The following is a 16,463-nucleotide window of genomic DNA, read 5'->3' as shown; positions in this document are numbered from 1 at the left end:
CAGGAACACGTGCATTTCACTCTTCATCAGCTTATATTATGCTCATTATTTTTACTTCACTTGCCCTATTACCATAGGTAAGGAAAGTATTGCTTTCCGAAAAAAATTAAGGTACCCCAATTTCTAAATTTCTATACGTTTCAAGGTCCCCTGAGTCCAAAAAACTGGTTCTTGGGTATTGGTATATATATATATATATATATATATATATATATATATATATATATATGTGTGTGTGTGTGTGGTGTGTGTGTGTGTGTGTGTGTGTGTACACGATATCTCATCTCCCAATTAACGGAATGACTTGAAATTCGGAACTTAAGGCCCTTTTACTATAAGGATCCGACACGAAGAATTTCGATTAAATGCAATTCAAGATGGCGGCTAAGATGGCGAAAATGTTGTCAAAAACAGGGTTTTTCGTGATTTTCTCGAAAACGGCTCCAACGATTTTGATCAAATTGATACCTAAAATAGTCATCGATGAGCTCTATCAACTGCCACAAGTCCCATACCTGTAAAAATTTCAGGAGCTTCACCCCATCAATGCAGATAGATTCCCAATTATCAGGCTTCAGATACAATTGAAACGAAAAAAATCAAGTGGAGTAGATTGAGCATGAAAATCTCTACAATATTAATGTTCAGTAACATTTTCACCTAAAATTGAAAATAAGCTTTAAATTCGAGAAAATGTGATTATTCAATTGCAAATTATTGTTGATTCTATTAAATCATTCACTATGAAGAGATAGCAGACCTCATGTGTGTCTCCAGCGTTATTGCCTTGTCACCAGCTGGCTCATATCTTTGAATAGTAGACTTGAGATGCGCGGGAACACTAGTGTCAGGTGATCAATTTCCATAACGGCAAGGAAAGTTGTGTGAGTGCGCCACACCAGATTTTTGTATTTGTACAGGAACAGTAAGATACAGATATAATAAACATAATAGAATCAGCTGATGAAAAGTGAAATTCTCGTATTCGTGGCGCATAAGTTTGTAGGCATCTTATGATTAAGAGTTCCAATGTCTGATAACTTATAATTTATTGTTTAATACAATCTGTTTAATTTTTCAAGCTGTTTGTAAGTAATATTTTCTTTTAGCAAAAAAATTTGAATTCAGATGTTGGTACCTTGTACGGTGAGCTGGAAGGCGAGACTGATCTTGGGCTCGGAGCTGACCTGGCACTCATAGACGCCGGAGTCGCGCGGCTGAGCAAATCGCAGCACCAGTGTCCACCGCTCGGCGCCGTCTCCTCCCTCCCCCTCCTCACGCACGACCTGGAAGCGCTGGTCGCTCGTGTAGGCCAGGCTGCCCGCTGTCAGGATGTGCAGGTCCCGACGTCGCATCCACGACACCTCAAAACAAACACATCATCCATTCAGTTAGCTATTTACACTTGAGAAAGAACCTAATATGAGCTGCAATACAGACAAACCATCCATATTCACTAGCTTGATAAGAGAAAAATCTAATATCAGCTACAAGGCAGACAAACCATCCATTTATCTATCCTTTTTCGCTTGAGGAATAGCTGCAAGAATATTCTAAACATAAGAGGTATGTTTTTATTCTGAACATGTTGTGCAGAAAAAAATTATCCAATCAAATTTTATAATTAAACAGTGCTTAATTTCAGCTACAAAATTGAAAGGAATATAAATTAAATTGGAGAAATATGAATTAATAAGCGAAAAAATGCAATTATATTTCTTGCAATTGGTACAAGATATATAAATTGAATAAGATTTTATGTGCCGGATGCAAAAAGTCTGTTATAGTTTAATCGTTTATTGAATTCCACGTGAACTAATCTCACCAAAAAAGACTTCTCTGATTATTCCTTGTGGCATTTGATCATGATTAAATTTTAACAGGCTTTTGTGTAACCGGGCCTTATCGAGTAATATATATGTCAACAGTGAGGCCGTACAATTCTTTAGTATTTATCAGTTTATCAATTTATTAATTTATTTAGCGTTTGGCAGAAACACAACACATATAAAGCTCATGAGCTTCTAAATGTCTACATAATAATTATTACACTGTAATTTCAAATTTCTTTTTATATCGTATGTAGTTTTTGGCCAGGAGAACATAAGTCGTTAGTTGTCCAATTTATATCATTTTCTAACCCACCATATTATTGTTGTGACTGAAATGAGACACTATCTAAGCTTAATTGAGACTCTGTTTCTAAAAAAATTTTTTACACACCATCCATGTTAATAGGTTATTTTTAGCTGATGAAGGCTTGACCGGAAAATTGGTTTTCCGAAATGGCTTTCCCACCTTTATTCGGTTAACTAGGGCTCTAATGTATTCGAATAAGGAAACGCTTAATAAAATAGAAAATATGACGGGAATAAATGAATATGATTATCATATAATTAAATATACCCGAGATTTCAGTTTTGGTGTTGGTGGCATCGTTGGAACGTTATTTGAGTAGAATATACTTATTTTATGTATATTGTGAATCGCATATAACATTGATCTAGCTCGTGCTTTTTGTTTTGAAAATTCTTGATATATTGGATCTTTTGGATTTCAAATACGAATAAAATGACCACATTTAAAGAGGTCGAGTAGAGGCGGATTCCCACATATTATCAGTATAAGAGTCAGTGTTCGGTACATTGAAATATATTATTCCAATGAGTTCTAATGGACCCTATTCCCTCTCAACCCGGCCGAGCGATACTATTAGAGATATTAGGGATATTATCATCACTGTACTGGGAACGTTTACTGATTCTGATATGTGGGCCGTCTTCAAGAGCCTACATGATCAACTTCATTGCTTAAGTCAACGTTCATGATAATACTCATATATTTCATCTTCCATGACGAACTGCTAGTAAATAATTCGTTTTTGAACTATTTTAAATGATACTACAGTCAAGTTTTGCACTACAAAGTAAATAATTTGTTTTTGAACTATTTTAAATGACACTACAGTCAAGTTTTGCTGAATAGAATTTATTAAAAACTAGAACTCACGTGTGAAGCGCTTTCGGACTTTTAAATCCATTTTAAACACTGCTGTCTTCATTTCGTTGTCATTGGCAGGTAGGATGCGGTCGATTGGCATCCTATGCGTTGACAACGAATCCTACCTGCCAATGACATCGAAATGAAGGCAGCTGTGTTTAAAAAAGATCCGAAAGCGCTCCACACATGATTGCTAGTTTTTAATAACTTTTATTCAAAAAGCTTGACTGTAGTTGTGGATAGTTCAAAAAAAGAGTAATAATGATATCTTGCAGCATTCATCAAAAGTCATCAAATCCTACTTATTCAATGAATAGTACTGATAATCCTCTGCAACATTCAGCCAATGCCATCAAATACTGAAAGCGTAACATTTTGTTATATTTAATGGAAATTCGGTTAGAAACAAATTATCCATTGAACATTGATTTCTTGATCTCAGTCGAAGAATGAGTAGATAGATAGGTTCAGCTCTTCATTTAGAGTAAGAGAGATGATCGCCAGTTCCAGCTGTATCCTAAGGGTTACAAATTTGAATATCGTTGGCTTCGAATTTCCTTTGTCCCTTCCAATCGCAAATCGGCTTTTTGTCAAGTCGCGAAGCTCATTCGTCTTTTGCCAGCCACGGCGTCGCGTCTTTGAATTTTTGCCATCCTTTGTGGATTCACAACGCATTGAATCAGCCAGCGAAAGAAGGACCATTAATCATTCGTTCGTCGGTATGACTCAATCTTCACCGAGCGCCATACCAAAGAGAGATGAATGGGAACAGATTAAAAAGCGGCCCTGTGACATTACAGGGGAAGGTGTAGGGGAGGTGTAGTAGTGGGGAGGGAGATAGCAAGAATGGGTTGGTGGGGAAATGAGGAACCAGAGATACAAGCGGAAAACAGCCTCGACGACCCAGAAGTAAGGAGAGAAGATGTTATGGTTGAGAGGAAAAGGTGAGTGTGGACCACTGTTGGAGGAAAATAGGTGACAAACGATATTATTCAGGCCGTTGCATCCCTATCTCATCAACATCATCAGCATCATCATTCCTCAAGTCTTTTTGTGGTGAAAGCGGCGGCGGCAATTCTTCCCGCTCTGACATTCGGATCATGAATTCATTCGCCATCTCCATCCCACAAAGATCTTTCCTCCTCTACTCATTTCCATCCAGGAAACATTCATCTTATTTCGACGACCATTATTCTATCGGAAAGTCAAATTTATTCGTAGATGAGAAATTCAAATTTCGCCCCGCCTGTTTCCAAAACAAACGGTGAAATTCATGTATCGATTAATATTCAGTATTTGAGCATTTGAGCGTTGGGGTAAGAAGGGAGGAAATCTTTTAGCATTTGCAGACTTGACCGCTTCCAACATAATAAGCCGATACCAAAAATGTTAGTTTTTCGATTATTCTATTAGAATATAACCGGTGCATGTGTACTTTATTCCAAAAGGAACTGGATCAATACTTGTCACTTGTCTTTTGAGTAGGCTGATATGTTGAAAGGCCGTAATAGCATGAAATGAAATAAAGATTTTATTACCTAATAGTTTATGCAAAACAGAATAATCGATTTGCCTCCTTTTAGAATAATATACCAGATCAAGCGTTTCAAAGGTTTGATCATGAAAAGTCAATTCAGTTTTAGATCTCTCAAGGAGAAAAAATATTATCTCTCAAACAGCGGTTATGATTTGGCAGATAAGTAGAAATATTTCGGTTTTGTGAGCCTGAAAATATAAATGAATACAAAAAATGACAGAAATATTCCATTGATTGATTATGTTAATGTGGGCTCATCTTCAATTCTCGAATGACAGCTTATAGATTTTCCAAATTCATTTCTACGAGATTGATTTATCCTTTATGCTATGTGATTATTGGGAATAAACTGTGAGTATAGAATGCAACATAAGAACATTCTATAGTCATATATTCATTCTATACTCACTGGGAATACACCGTAAGTTAGTATTGTGTTGAATGAGAATACTGAACCTCTATCAAAAAATGATTTATCACATTTGTTGTTGAACTCACTGATTTATCTCCAAGCTGCTCTACGGTACAATGGAGGAAGGCTGTTTGTCCAACCGGAGTCGTGACATTTCTCGTGGAAGATGCTAAGTCGAAAAACGGCTGCAAATGTGGCTGCAATTCCCTCGATTCATTCAGATTCTGGTGCGAAGACATTATTAGCGAAATACCTGCAACATAAAATAATTGAACTTTCACTACCTGTTGATGATTAGAGTGATGAGTGATTAGAGTGATTAGAGTGACAGAGATGATAGGGACGATAAAGAAGGTAGAATAGAATGACTGCCTTTATTTTGGACCTGGAAGGGCGAAGTTAGGGCGCAGTCGGCCCTCTCTTAACCCTTTCCATCGATGAGATAGAGAAAGAAGGAAAATCACAGTAGTTCGGAATGAACGGTGGTCGTCGTCTGAAGTCTATTGATTTTCTAATCTTTTGGAAAGAGTTTATGAGTTTCATGCTTCTGAAAAATCTTGAAAATATATAATTGAACAATGGGATGTCGTCTAAAAATATCATAAATTTATTGCAAATAATGTAATTTTGCAATAAATTCGTCATTATTACATAATTTGCAATTAATTCGTGATATTTCTAGACAACATACTTGTGTTTCACTACATCTCACCAAGTTGAAAACATATATTGTGAAAAAACACAACAATATTTTATTCTATCATCACTATGACATCACAAACAAAACATACTCTAATCAACGTTATAATCCATAGTTAGTGAAGGTAGTTGGTATAATTATAGAAGCTATGTGAGGCGGGGGATTAGGACTACGGCGGTCAACGTTGGTCACAAATGGTGTTTCCTTGCAGTCCAAAGTAATGGTGACGTTGACGGGTCACCAATGCTAATTCAATTCGTAACACGTCTCGCTGAAACATGTTGCTGAAACCACATGTCACATAGGCCTACTCCAGGTAAAGTGGGTTGGCTTAGTCAGCAATTCCACTCATGTTAGCCTACCCTTCCTTGAGTCACTGGCCTATCAATACAACACGTCAACACGTCGAGCATTGACTCGATGCACTGTTGTACTGTAATACAAGACTTACATTAGAAACCTCAGCTCTCTCAGGAATTCTTAGAATCCTATTGAATTCAAAAAAATAGTAATAACTTTGCTGTTTTATTTATACAATCAGAAAGATAACCAAGATACACGCACCAATAGTACAGATTGCACTAGATTGCCTCCTAGATGAATGCTGATTGGAAATGTATTGTGTACTCTGTCCAGCTCTCGAGCTATAACTGGAGGATGGTATGATGTTTTCACAATCACATTATGTCCGAAAAAATAATATGAATCAATCAGAAAACAATTAACTCTTGAAAGCATGCATGAGTAGCCTATTATATTCAAATGATACTTGACTATATCATTCAAAACCATTGAAACCTGCTTCAAAGTAGGAATTCTCAAACGATTTCGGCTGTGTCTGTCTCCCTTTGAGGGCTAAAATCTTATCTTGTCACCTCCACTGTTTTATACATGAAGTTGATATAAGAAAGTTGTTAAAAAACGTATCGACGGTACGACGATAAGGATGAGGACACACGAGCGTTTTCTCAGGCGATTTCAGACGAGTCGGCTCGTCGGCAGGTCCCTGATTGGCTGTTATGGTAAGGGTTCGGGAATCAGCTGATAATCGGCCAATCGGAGAGCTTCCTGCCCTGCCGACTCATCTGAAAACACCAAGAAAAACGCTTCGTGTAGCTTGGCCCTTTGACTCATTTTGACATTAGAAATACTCTACATTGAAAGATATTCGAAAAGGCCGTATCCATTATAGAAACAATGATGGTGATACATTGGTTGATCTCGTTTGGGCTTCTCGAGAATTCTCATTTTTGACGTTTCAGTATTCCCTATTTTCATCTTTCCCCATCGCACAAGATGATGCTATAATAAATGTTGTTCAGTCAGGTATCAATAATATAAAATTAGTTGATCAATTCCTAATTCCTTCCTGTCATGAACTTGTTGATGCTGCATAATGTTTCTACTACCTTTATCAGACTGAAACAATTTTAATCGTGACATAAATAACAAGAGATAGAAATTGTTTTCCATCAGACGATTTGTCGATACACATTCAAAGTTATCAAGTTTATTCATTTGGAATGAAGATTGTGCTAGATGAAAGCTGATCGTACATGTAGGTGGTTGCTTATGCTAAACTAACTACCCGATATGCTGTGAAACACTAGCACTGAAAACATCTCTGCTGACGATTTTATAGAGGTAATCCGACATTTGAGCTGAAATCCCAGTGACAAAAGGTCAGATCAAAGTAAGTGCTTTGTCATTGCTTCAATAATCAGCATTTGATCAGAAGTGTAGCCGTTGCAATGCTATTCAGTGTCACGTTTGTGACGCTGGTCAGAAAGGTTCATCAGAGTCGGATAATAAAGTTGGTTGTGTTCATGCACGACCTAAAGCGACCGGTCGGTCCATTTATTCAAGCCAGTCATTATCAGCCTCATTACCATGTAAAGGTCTTGATTTGCAGTTGTTTGAGCAATGTCATGTTACTGTCGATCACGCTCCGAGCCAATCCGATGCAAATTGTCAACGAATAATGTAAGCATGCTACTAAACCTATTCACTCATTTTATTTGTTGATGCATTGAATTTATATTATAATCTCAATCAAAGATTAAGCTACATCAAAATTGTTGCTCACCTAATCTCACAATGAAGTCCTTGTCTTAGTGAGATTGATATTCTGATTCTATCCTGTTAGCTTAGTGAGGAGAGCAGCCGCAATTTACTCTACACTACTATATTATCGCGTTGCATAGTCCGCTATATTATATGGGTTTGAAAGTCTTTACCCAAAAGTCTTGAATTTCGTCCAGTGTCACACTAGCTTGGTTTGAAAAGTTCCCCAGTGTAGAATCGGTTAGTGAAACAGAAAATACTGAAATAGTTTTAGTAGTCCATCCCACAGTTCATAGATAATAAAAAAACACTGTTGACTATTTTATAGAGAATGTAGATATAGATACCAACAACAGTATCTGAAGTTCATAGATATTTGAAGATCCCTGAACAAACTCATGAGATCGACTTATATTTCGCATTTAGACTATGATGCTAAAGGTGTTACATGATTATTTAATTAATATAGAAGAAGGTTTATCTATAACGACCGCTCAAATATACTTTCTTTCATACGTAATCTATTATGAAAATCTCTTGAAACTCAGTTACTGTCTGAATTACATGTCTGTCTAATTTCTATCTTGAAATCGATGTAATATGAATAAGTATGTGTATCGCTCAAATAAAAGTGAAAAATTATATTAGCCAGTGAAATTTATTTATTATGGTGATTTTCTCTTTGGTATGAACAGAAATTGGAATAATTATTCTAGAGCAGCTTCATAATATTCTAGAGCAGAGGGAAGATTCAACTTTTTTTGTGTTATATTACAGCATTGAATCTCTAGAGAATTCACGAGAAACATTACTAGAATTAATTTAATACCACGTAAAACCTGAATGCTGTTTATTCAAGGGAAAAACGTGGATGCGTTTGATGTAAAAGAAGAAAGAGTTGTGCTGGAAGCTGTAAGTTTGAACCCACCTTCCATGGCAAACATTTCAACTACAAGCACAGATTTTTTCAACTCACAGAACAATCGGTCTCAGCCGAGACTCAAGGTTTCAATGCAAGAGCTCCAACCATGATTTTAATCTTGTTCATGCTCTTAGAAGTTTTTCACTCTTCATTTCTTTACTTCACAGTATTTCAATTTCGTTAGATGAATGCGTTCAAGACCTCACTTTAAAATTTAAACAAGACGTAGAAACCGCCAATGGAACAGCGATTCCGAAAACGCATAATCGAACTTTCTCAGTTTGCTACCAATCCTTATTCTTTCCAACGTCATCCAGAAAGAGAATTGACTTCTTCCGTTATGGGTCATCCACTTGGAACTGAATTCCAAACTAAAATTCTCAAGTTGTAGATAGAGAATAATTAATTATCGCTCTGCAGGTAGGTGATGATGGTTTTTGTTTGCGTAAAAATGTGTTTTTAACATTAACTATAATCACAAGCACTCAAGATATAACTTGTAATCAAACAACACATCATTTCTTGAGGGAGCTCCATCAACTCAACCATTGGGAGTCTTGCTCAATGTCACAAGTAGCAGAATATACAAGTAGCCTACTCAACTCGCTGCACGATGCACAGTAACAGATACTGGTAGAAAGTATCATTAGCATAGCAGAATAAAATAATGGAATAATGGAATCCACCTCGAAATTTAGAGTTGTACGAAACTTCGCATTATAATGACCAATGTACGAAGTGCCACTGTAGAAAAGATCATCTCACCATTCAAAAGGGAAAACCTTGAGGGAATAAAGAGAAGGGGAAGCTTTCGAAATATTCGTAGACAACAATTATCGGTTGAAAGATTCAATTAGCCTAATACGATATGATTGCGATTCCTTTTTCTATTGAATATGATCAGAACTCATCTAAGCCTTATCTGAATCTCTATTGGAATAGAGAACAAAATCGTTGATGTTATTGAACTTCTAAGTTTACGATGGAATGAAGTGGATGAATTCGAGTGAAGAATGAGAATGTTATTGAACGGGAAAGAACCTCGAGCATGAAACTGCTGTTATTTGCTCATTTTGCGCGGGCTTGGGGCTTTACAAATCTCAAAACGCTCAGCATGATTCTGAGCCTGAATTTGAATAAGTCTCAAGATGACTATTGTTGTAGAATTTTCGACTATAGCACCTCATTGAGGTTTGTAGAACTGAACTGATAAATCTTGATTCATGTAGTTGATTTGATAAGTAGCAGAGTTCACTTATATTAGTTAGAACATTATTTATAAAATTTATTGATCATGTTAAATCCTCCCAGAAACGAACAAATGACACAATCACAGAAAAAAGGCAGCTGAAAGTACTTCCACATAGTTTCACATCGTCATTAATACTTGAACGACCCATTTTGAACTCACAGGGTGGCTTATCATATCTCCAATACTTTGCCGACATTTGTTTGTCAATGAACTATTTATTAGGTGAATCCGGTGCAAGGCTTCCTCACAAGGCCATTCTAGTCAATCCACAATTTGGTTCTAAATGATACCAGACTCTCAAAGACGATGACGGAAGAAGACGATATGTAGAAGATAGCTGAGAATGAGAATGAATAGTAAAAGAGAAAGTTAGAAATTTACGATGAAGATGAGCAATGTTCTATTGGTTTATCTTTGTGCTGCGTTTTAGTGATGTGAATCATCAACCTTGAAATTTGATTGATGTTTTTGAGTTCACATAATTGACAATGATATAAATGTACTATTATTGTACAATATGGATATCCATAGTGGCCAATTAGAGAAGGAAACAAATTGAAATTGTTTTTTGTTAATTTACCATCCAGTGATCAATGTCTTAATGTTGTAATTCCATTATTGGTTGTGAGATTTTCATAATATTTTGAAGAGTTTTTACTAATATAAAATGGACTGCACTCAACTAACTTTCCTTTGTCATTTCCAGTGCTTGATAAATGATTCTTCTTAGAAGAACGACATAAGAAAGACGACATTTGAAGAACAACATTAAAGGATTTATCTATTTTCTTGTAATAAATGTTGATTTGTTGCATTTTTAAATTCTGGCAATAAAGAATTGAATTGAATTGAAAAAGGTACTCATTCAAAAAAAAAAAAAAAAAAAAAAAACTCGAGGCTAGGTGAAAAATGAGCAGCCTGTATGATAGCTTTTCAAATTTTCCAGAGATGCTTCAAGTCATTTTGGAGAATGTTGCTTTATTCCATCACACTTCATCAGCAATATCAATAATAGCAATAATTGAATACATTTGATATAATCCTTATCCTGCAAACACTGAGAGTGCTGGGAAATTGTGATAGTTCTTTTTTTTAATATACACTATACATCCTTATGCAAGGACAGCCAATATAAAAGAGTGGAGTAAGCGTGTTCTGCATTATATGGCTGCATCCCTCCCCCTCCACATCACCCGTACAGAGTTTGTAATTTAATTAGTAAACATCAAACGAGCTTTGATGTCTGATGAGTCATATTCATTGGAAAATGGCGCTCCAGAAAGAGAGGTTAGGTCTCACCGATCTGCAAACTGAAAAGTGTGGAAATTGCCAGGCTGCGCTAACGACAAGGGATGTCCTAGTATCATCATCAACATCATCGTCGTCATCAGTATAAGTTCCCTCCCATTAAATACTGTTATTACCACTTTGATGTCGAGAAAGACATCTCTTTCACAACTTCTAGATCGTCGGCTTTGACCACTTTTCATTTTTCTCCTCCGTTAAAGAATTGATGAGGTTTAATATTTCAAGCATCAGAACCACTTTATAACTGGGATAGAAAGTATCATGGACTATGTCAAAAGTACAGATAATTATTAATTCATCTCTAAAACTTGCTCAATGGATATCTAGAGAGAGAAAAAGAGAGAGAGGGAGAGATAGATAGATAGATAGATTTTATTATACAATTGTTACTAGGCTTGTCGCCTATGGTAACATGGTTACAAAATTACAATTTTACAAATTCTTACAAATCTTACAAAAAAAATTACAAATTCTTAAATGATAACACAGCTACATAACATAAATTATTCTATTACATTCTCATAATAATAAGAGATATGATAATACATAGATAATAATTCTATATAACTCTAAAACAAAATTAACAAAGAATGTAAGATGCATAATAATACATACAATAAACGAAAATAAAATGCCATTGGATATTATGATTTACAGGTATTAGTAGGTGTCAATCAAACGCTCCAATACTCCAGCAAACAAGCAAAATAATATTGTTACTGTACAACGATTATTGCAAATTTCCAATAAAATCTACAAAAAGATTGTGGCTAAAAACATATCTATGTATTCCCATTCAACAGAGCAACAAGCCTGGACCTGAACGTACCCAAGGTTGCCGCAAAAATAACATCATTGGGCAGATCGTTCCAAAGTCTTGAGGCCGTGACCGTAAATGAGTTATTATACATAACTGTGCGGTGACGAGGTATTTGAAGGAAGTATTCATGCTGTCTCGTGTTCCTGCTGTGAATATGAGCCAGGAGTGTGAATCTTTCCTTCAAATACTGAGGACCTCTCCCCTTGACAATCAGCTGATAAACAAGACTCAACATGAAGTATTGTCTCCTCTCCTTCAACTTCATCCAATTTAACCTCCTGTAATATGGAGTGATGTGGTCATCTCTTCTCGCATCAAAAATAAACCGAATTGCGTAGTTGAGCGATCGTTGTAATTTCAAATTCAGCTCCTCAGTAATGTCGTTATAAACGATGCTGCAGTAATCAATGATGGGAATTACCAAGCTCTGTACTAGTGAAACACGAAGGTGGGTTGGAAGGAAATTTTTCAACCGTTTCAATTGATGCATAGTGGCAAACACTCGCTTTGTCAGTTCACCAATCTGATTCGACCAATTCATGTTTTTATCAAGCTGTATGCCCAAGACTTTCACACAACTTTCAAAGTGCAGAGCATGATTGGCCAGCATTACTCGAGGAAGTGTATTAAAATCTATTTGGTTATACAACCGACCATAAGCGATAATGATGCTTTTGCATTTATTTGCATTGAGTCTCAAGCAGTGCGCATTAGCCCAAACAATCAAATTCTGAATGTTAACATTCATCGCGGCAATAGAGTCAGCAGCACTGTCGGAAGGAAAGTGATTGTAACACACAAGGTCATCAGCATAAATATGGTATGATATGTCATGAAAAATTCGAGGGAGATTATTCATATAAATAGAGAAGAGGAGGGGACCAAGTATTGTTCCCTGAGGAACGCCTGCTACAACAGGTAACCACTCTGAAGTTTTGCCATCAGCTCCTCTCACACGTTGATACCTATTGCTTAGGTAGGATTCAAACCAGGAGAGACATGAACAAGAAAAATTACATTGATTTGCAAGTTTATGTAGCAGAATTGAATGGCAAACGTTATCAAAAGCTTTAGTGAAATCAAATGTGACAAGGAGAGAGAACTTACGGTTGTCCATGGCATTACGAATGTCATCTGTTATTTTCAAAAGAGCTGTAGATGTACTATGCGATGAGCGATAGCCAGACTGATTTTGATCAAAGAAATTGAATGAATTCAGGTATGATGTCGTCTGCTCATGTACCACCCTCTCAAGCGCCTTAGAAATAGTGCAAACTATGCTGATAGGACGGAAGTTTTCAGGGGAGCAAGGACTACTTACTTTAGGGACGGGACATATTAAAGAATGCTTCCAAAGTGAAGGAAAAACTCCCATTTGTAGGGAAAAGTTGAAAATGTGTGTAATTGCCGGAAGGATAATGGGTAATATAATTTTATAGAACGTTATTGGAATGCCATCAACACCTTTATTATTTTTCCTAATTGAAAGGATAATTGAGGAGATTTTCTCAGGAAGGATGTAAGCAAAGAAGAATTTTTCACATGGAAGTGTGTGATTGGTTTGATTTATCATGGCATAGTTCAATAAATGGTGAGAAAATGAAGAGGGTGGCGACGGAGTGGAGAAGAACCTATTTAGTTGGTCCAAGGACACATTTACAGCTGCAGTTCTTGACTTGGGAGGGACAATCTCAACCTTCCGAATGTTCTTCCAGAGATCTGAAGTAGATTGCTTACCATCAAATAGCCGATTATAATATTGGATTTTAGCTCTCCTACAAACTGACCTCAACTGGTTTCTCAAAGTCTTATACCTTACAAAGTCTACACTGCAGCCGGTCCTCGAATGGTCGCGCCTAGCTTTGTCTCTCTCACGCCTCAGTAGAGATATCTCCCTATTAAACCAAGGGCATGGTCTACGCTGGACCTTGAAGTCACGTTCCGGTGCATGTTGATCGAAAATTGACAAAACCATGGAGTTGAAAGCATTCACCTTATCATCGATATCATCCAAATGCACAATATCGTGCCAAGGCTTTTCCACAGCATCAGCAAAGCAACGGTCCAGATCAATATCCCTCAGATTCCTGCCTTTACTATTTGAAGTATATCTGATGTTATGTTCAAGACTATAGATGATATAGATCAAATCATGAGCTGACATACTGAATGACATTTGACCATTCGATAGGACAAAATCTGGATCACTGACTATCGCAAGATCAAGCAACGTGTGGCAAGTCTCAGTATGGAAAGTGGGTGAACTATCGAGAATTGTCATATTCATCGACTCGAATAGGGACCTCACCTGCCTACTTTCAAATGTATCCTTCATCTGGTCTGCATTGAAATCCCCCAGAGTGATTACATGCTGATACCTATGCATAACATTAACCAGGTCGCTTTCAAGGATGAACAATCTACCTGCTTTGGGAGGTCGATATACAACCACAACCAACAAGTTCTCTGAGCCAACCGTCACTTCAACCATCAGAAATTCAGGTGAACATGAGTATAATTGGGGTGACGATGCAACTACTTTGGCCGGAAACTGCGATCGAATGTACACAGCAACACCTCCGCCACCCTTACCGGTTCGGTCGTTCCTGAATAGGGTATACCCAGGGACCTCAAAATAGCTAGACAGAAGACTTGGCTTCAAAAACGTTTCACTTATGGCAATAACATCAATATTAACACGTGAGAGCATCAATTTGAACTCATCAAAGTGCGCCGGTAGAGATTGGGCGTTGATATGACACATCTTTAGTGCGTTTGAATGATCACAAAAAACTGACTTCAGCTCGTTTATGAAATCAGATATATTAATAATTGAGAAATGAGAAAATTTATATATCAGTACAAAAAACCGTATGCAATGACACTATGAATAGTTTTCCAATTGAGCAATTTGAGAAAATAATAGTTTATTTGATAATTGAGTTATTTTAGAGATATAGATGTTACGTGACTATGAAGAGTCACTGATAATTGATTAAAGTATTTTAAATGAAAAAATAAATAAAATAAAATAAAATAAAAATGAAATTAAGACAAGAAAGTTTATATTTATATGTATGTATTCTACTACATATTCAGACTTGAACAAAGTGGAGCTCCCACTAAATATCTAATTGTACAAAGATATACAATCTGAGCTATTTCCGCAAATAAATCTGTGAGAAGCAAAATGCATTAGTTTTATGAGTACTAGACATTACTGTTGTTGTGATAATATGATAAAAAAAAGGTATGACAATTCTCAACGTTGAAAAAAAAAAAATAAAGATTTGAAAAATAAAAATACATTACACATGTGAGATCACTTCTTGAAACCTTCAAGCACTCTTCATTCTCTTGAATCGTTGTAATACATCATGCATTCGAGATTCATATTAAACAAAATCAACGTTGAAGAGATAAGAAAAATTAAATAACGTAAAGAAAAATGGAATAAACAAATATGAACATGTTGGAACACTTCTTGAAACTTTCAAGCATCCTTAAGTCATTCAAATTATGCTAGTAAGGAATGGATTCAAGATTCATATCTAAGATATCAGTATAATAATTGAATTAAAAAAAAAATACATTGCACATGCGAAATTCCTTCTTGAAACCTTCAAGCACTCTTCATTCTCTCAAATCGTTATAATACATAATGAATACATAATACATAATGAATTCGAGATTCATATCAACGTTGAAGAGAGAAGAAAAATTAAGTAACGTAGGAAAAATGGAATAAACAAATATGAACATGTTGGAATACTTCTTGAAACTTTCAAGCACCCTTAATTCATTCAAATTATGTTAGTAAAGAATTGATTCAAGATTCATATCTTCAAGATATCAGTATGATAATTAAACAGGAAGAATCTCCGATTGATCACATATTGAAATAAGGATTCTGGCCATATAAATCATGATCGAAAATGAAATTATAGCAGATTGAGGTATAGTAATTGAAATTCCCCCTCCAGAAAACCGCAATAGAAAGTAAAGCATGTTTTCTTTGAGAAAAAAGATAAAATATTATTGGACTGATATACGCTATTAAAGTATTCATAATTTATTGAGAAGGATTCAAAAAAGGTATTAATGCAATTCTGTTAGAGGTGATAACTTATAATAAAATTCAAGGTATATTATCACTTGATGAAGAGAATTTAAGAAAACAGTTGCAACTCACCAAATTTCCTATTCAGTTTCTCACTTCCTCAGTTTCTATGAGTTTTCTAGTTGTATTCTATCATTTGGGTCATTGAAAGTGTGTGTAAAAATTTTACCATTTTCTCTCCAAATCACTTTGCCATCACGGGACCACACGTTCTTGTAGCCGACTTTGTCAGCCACTCGCCTTAAGAAGATGTGTCTTGGCTTGGTGAGGTCCTCGTGGATTGAAATTCCGGTGCTCTTGAGCTTGTGCCTGGATGAAATTACACTGC

General features: G+C 36.0%; 1 protein-coding gene across 3 annotated transcripts in view; it reads right to left on the bottom strand.

The window, feature by feature from the left end:
• Positions 1-16,463, bottom strand: part of LOC111057182 (basement membrane-specific heparan sulfate proteoglycan core protein-like) — a 111,316-nt gene that overhangs the window by 11,716 nt on the left and 83,137 nt on the right. For all 3 annotated transcript variants that reach the window (XM_039421608.1, XM_039421606.1, XM_039421607.1), the window contains 2 exons: positions 5,036-5,202; positions 1,139-1,364 (listed from right to left, as the gene is read on the bottom strand). In XM_039421608.1, the coding sequence (XP_039277542.1) occupies positions 1,139-1,364; positions 5,036-5,202 (393 nt within the window). The remainder of the gene's footprint in view (positions 1-1,138; positions 1,365-5,035; positions 5,203-16,463) is intronic.

Source organism: Nilaparvata lugens, chromosome 2 (assembly GCF_014356525.2).
Source record: "Nilaparvata lugens isolate BPH chromosome 2, ASM1435652v1, whole genome shotgun sequence".
In the NCBI taxonomy this organism is placed as follows: Eukaryota; Metazoa; Arthropoda; class Insecta; order Hemiptera; family Delphacidae; genus Nilaparvata; species Nilaparvata lugens.
The sequence above is the reverse complement of the archived record's forward strand: the minus strand, read 5'-3'. Positions and strand labels throughout refer to the sequence as shown.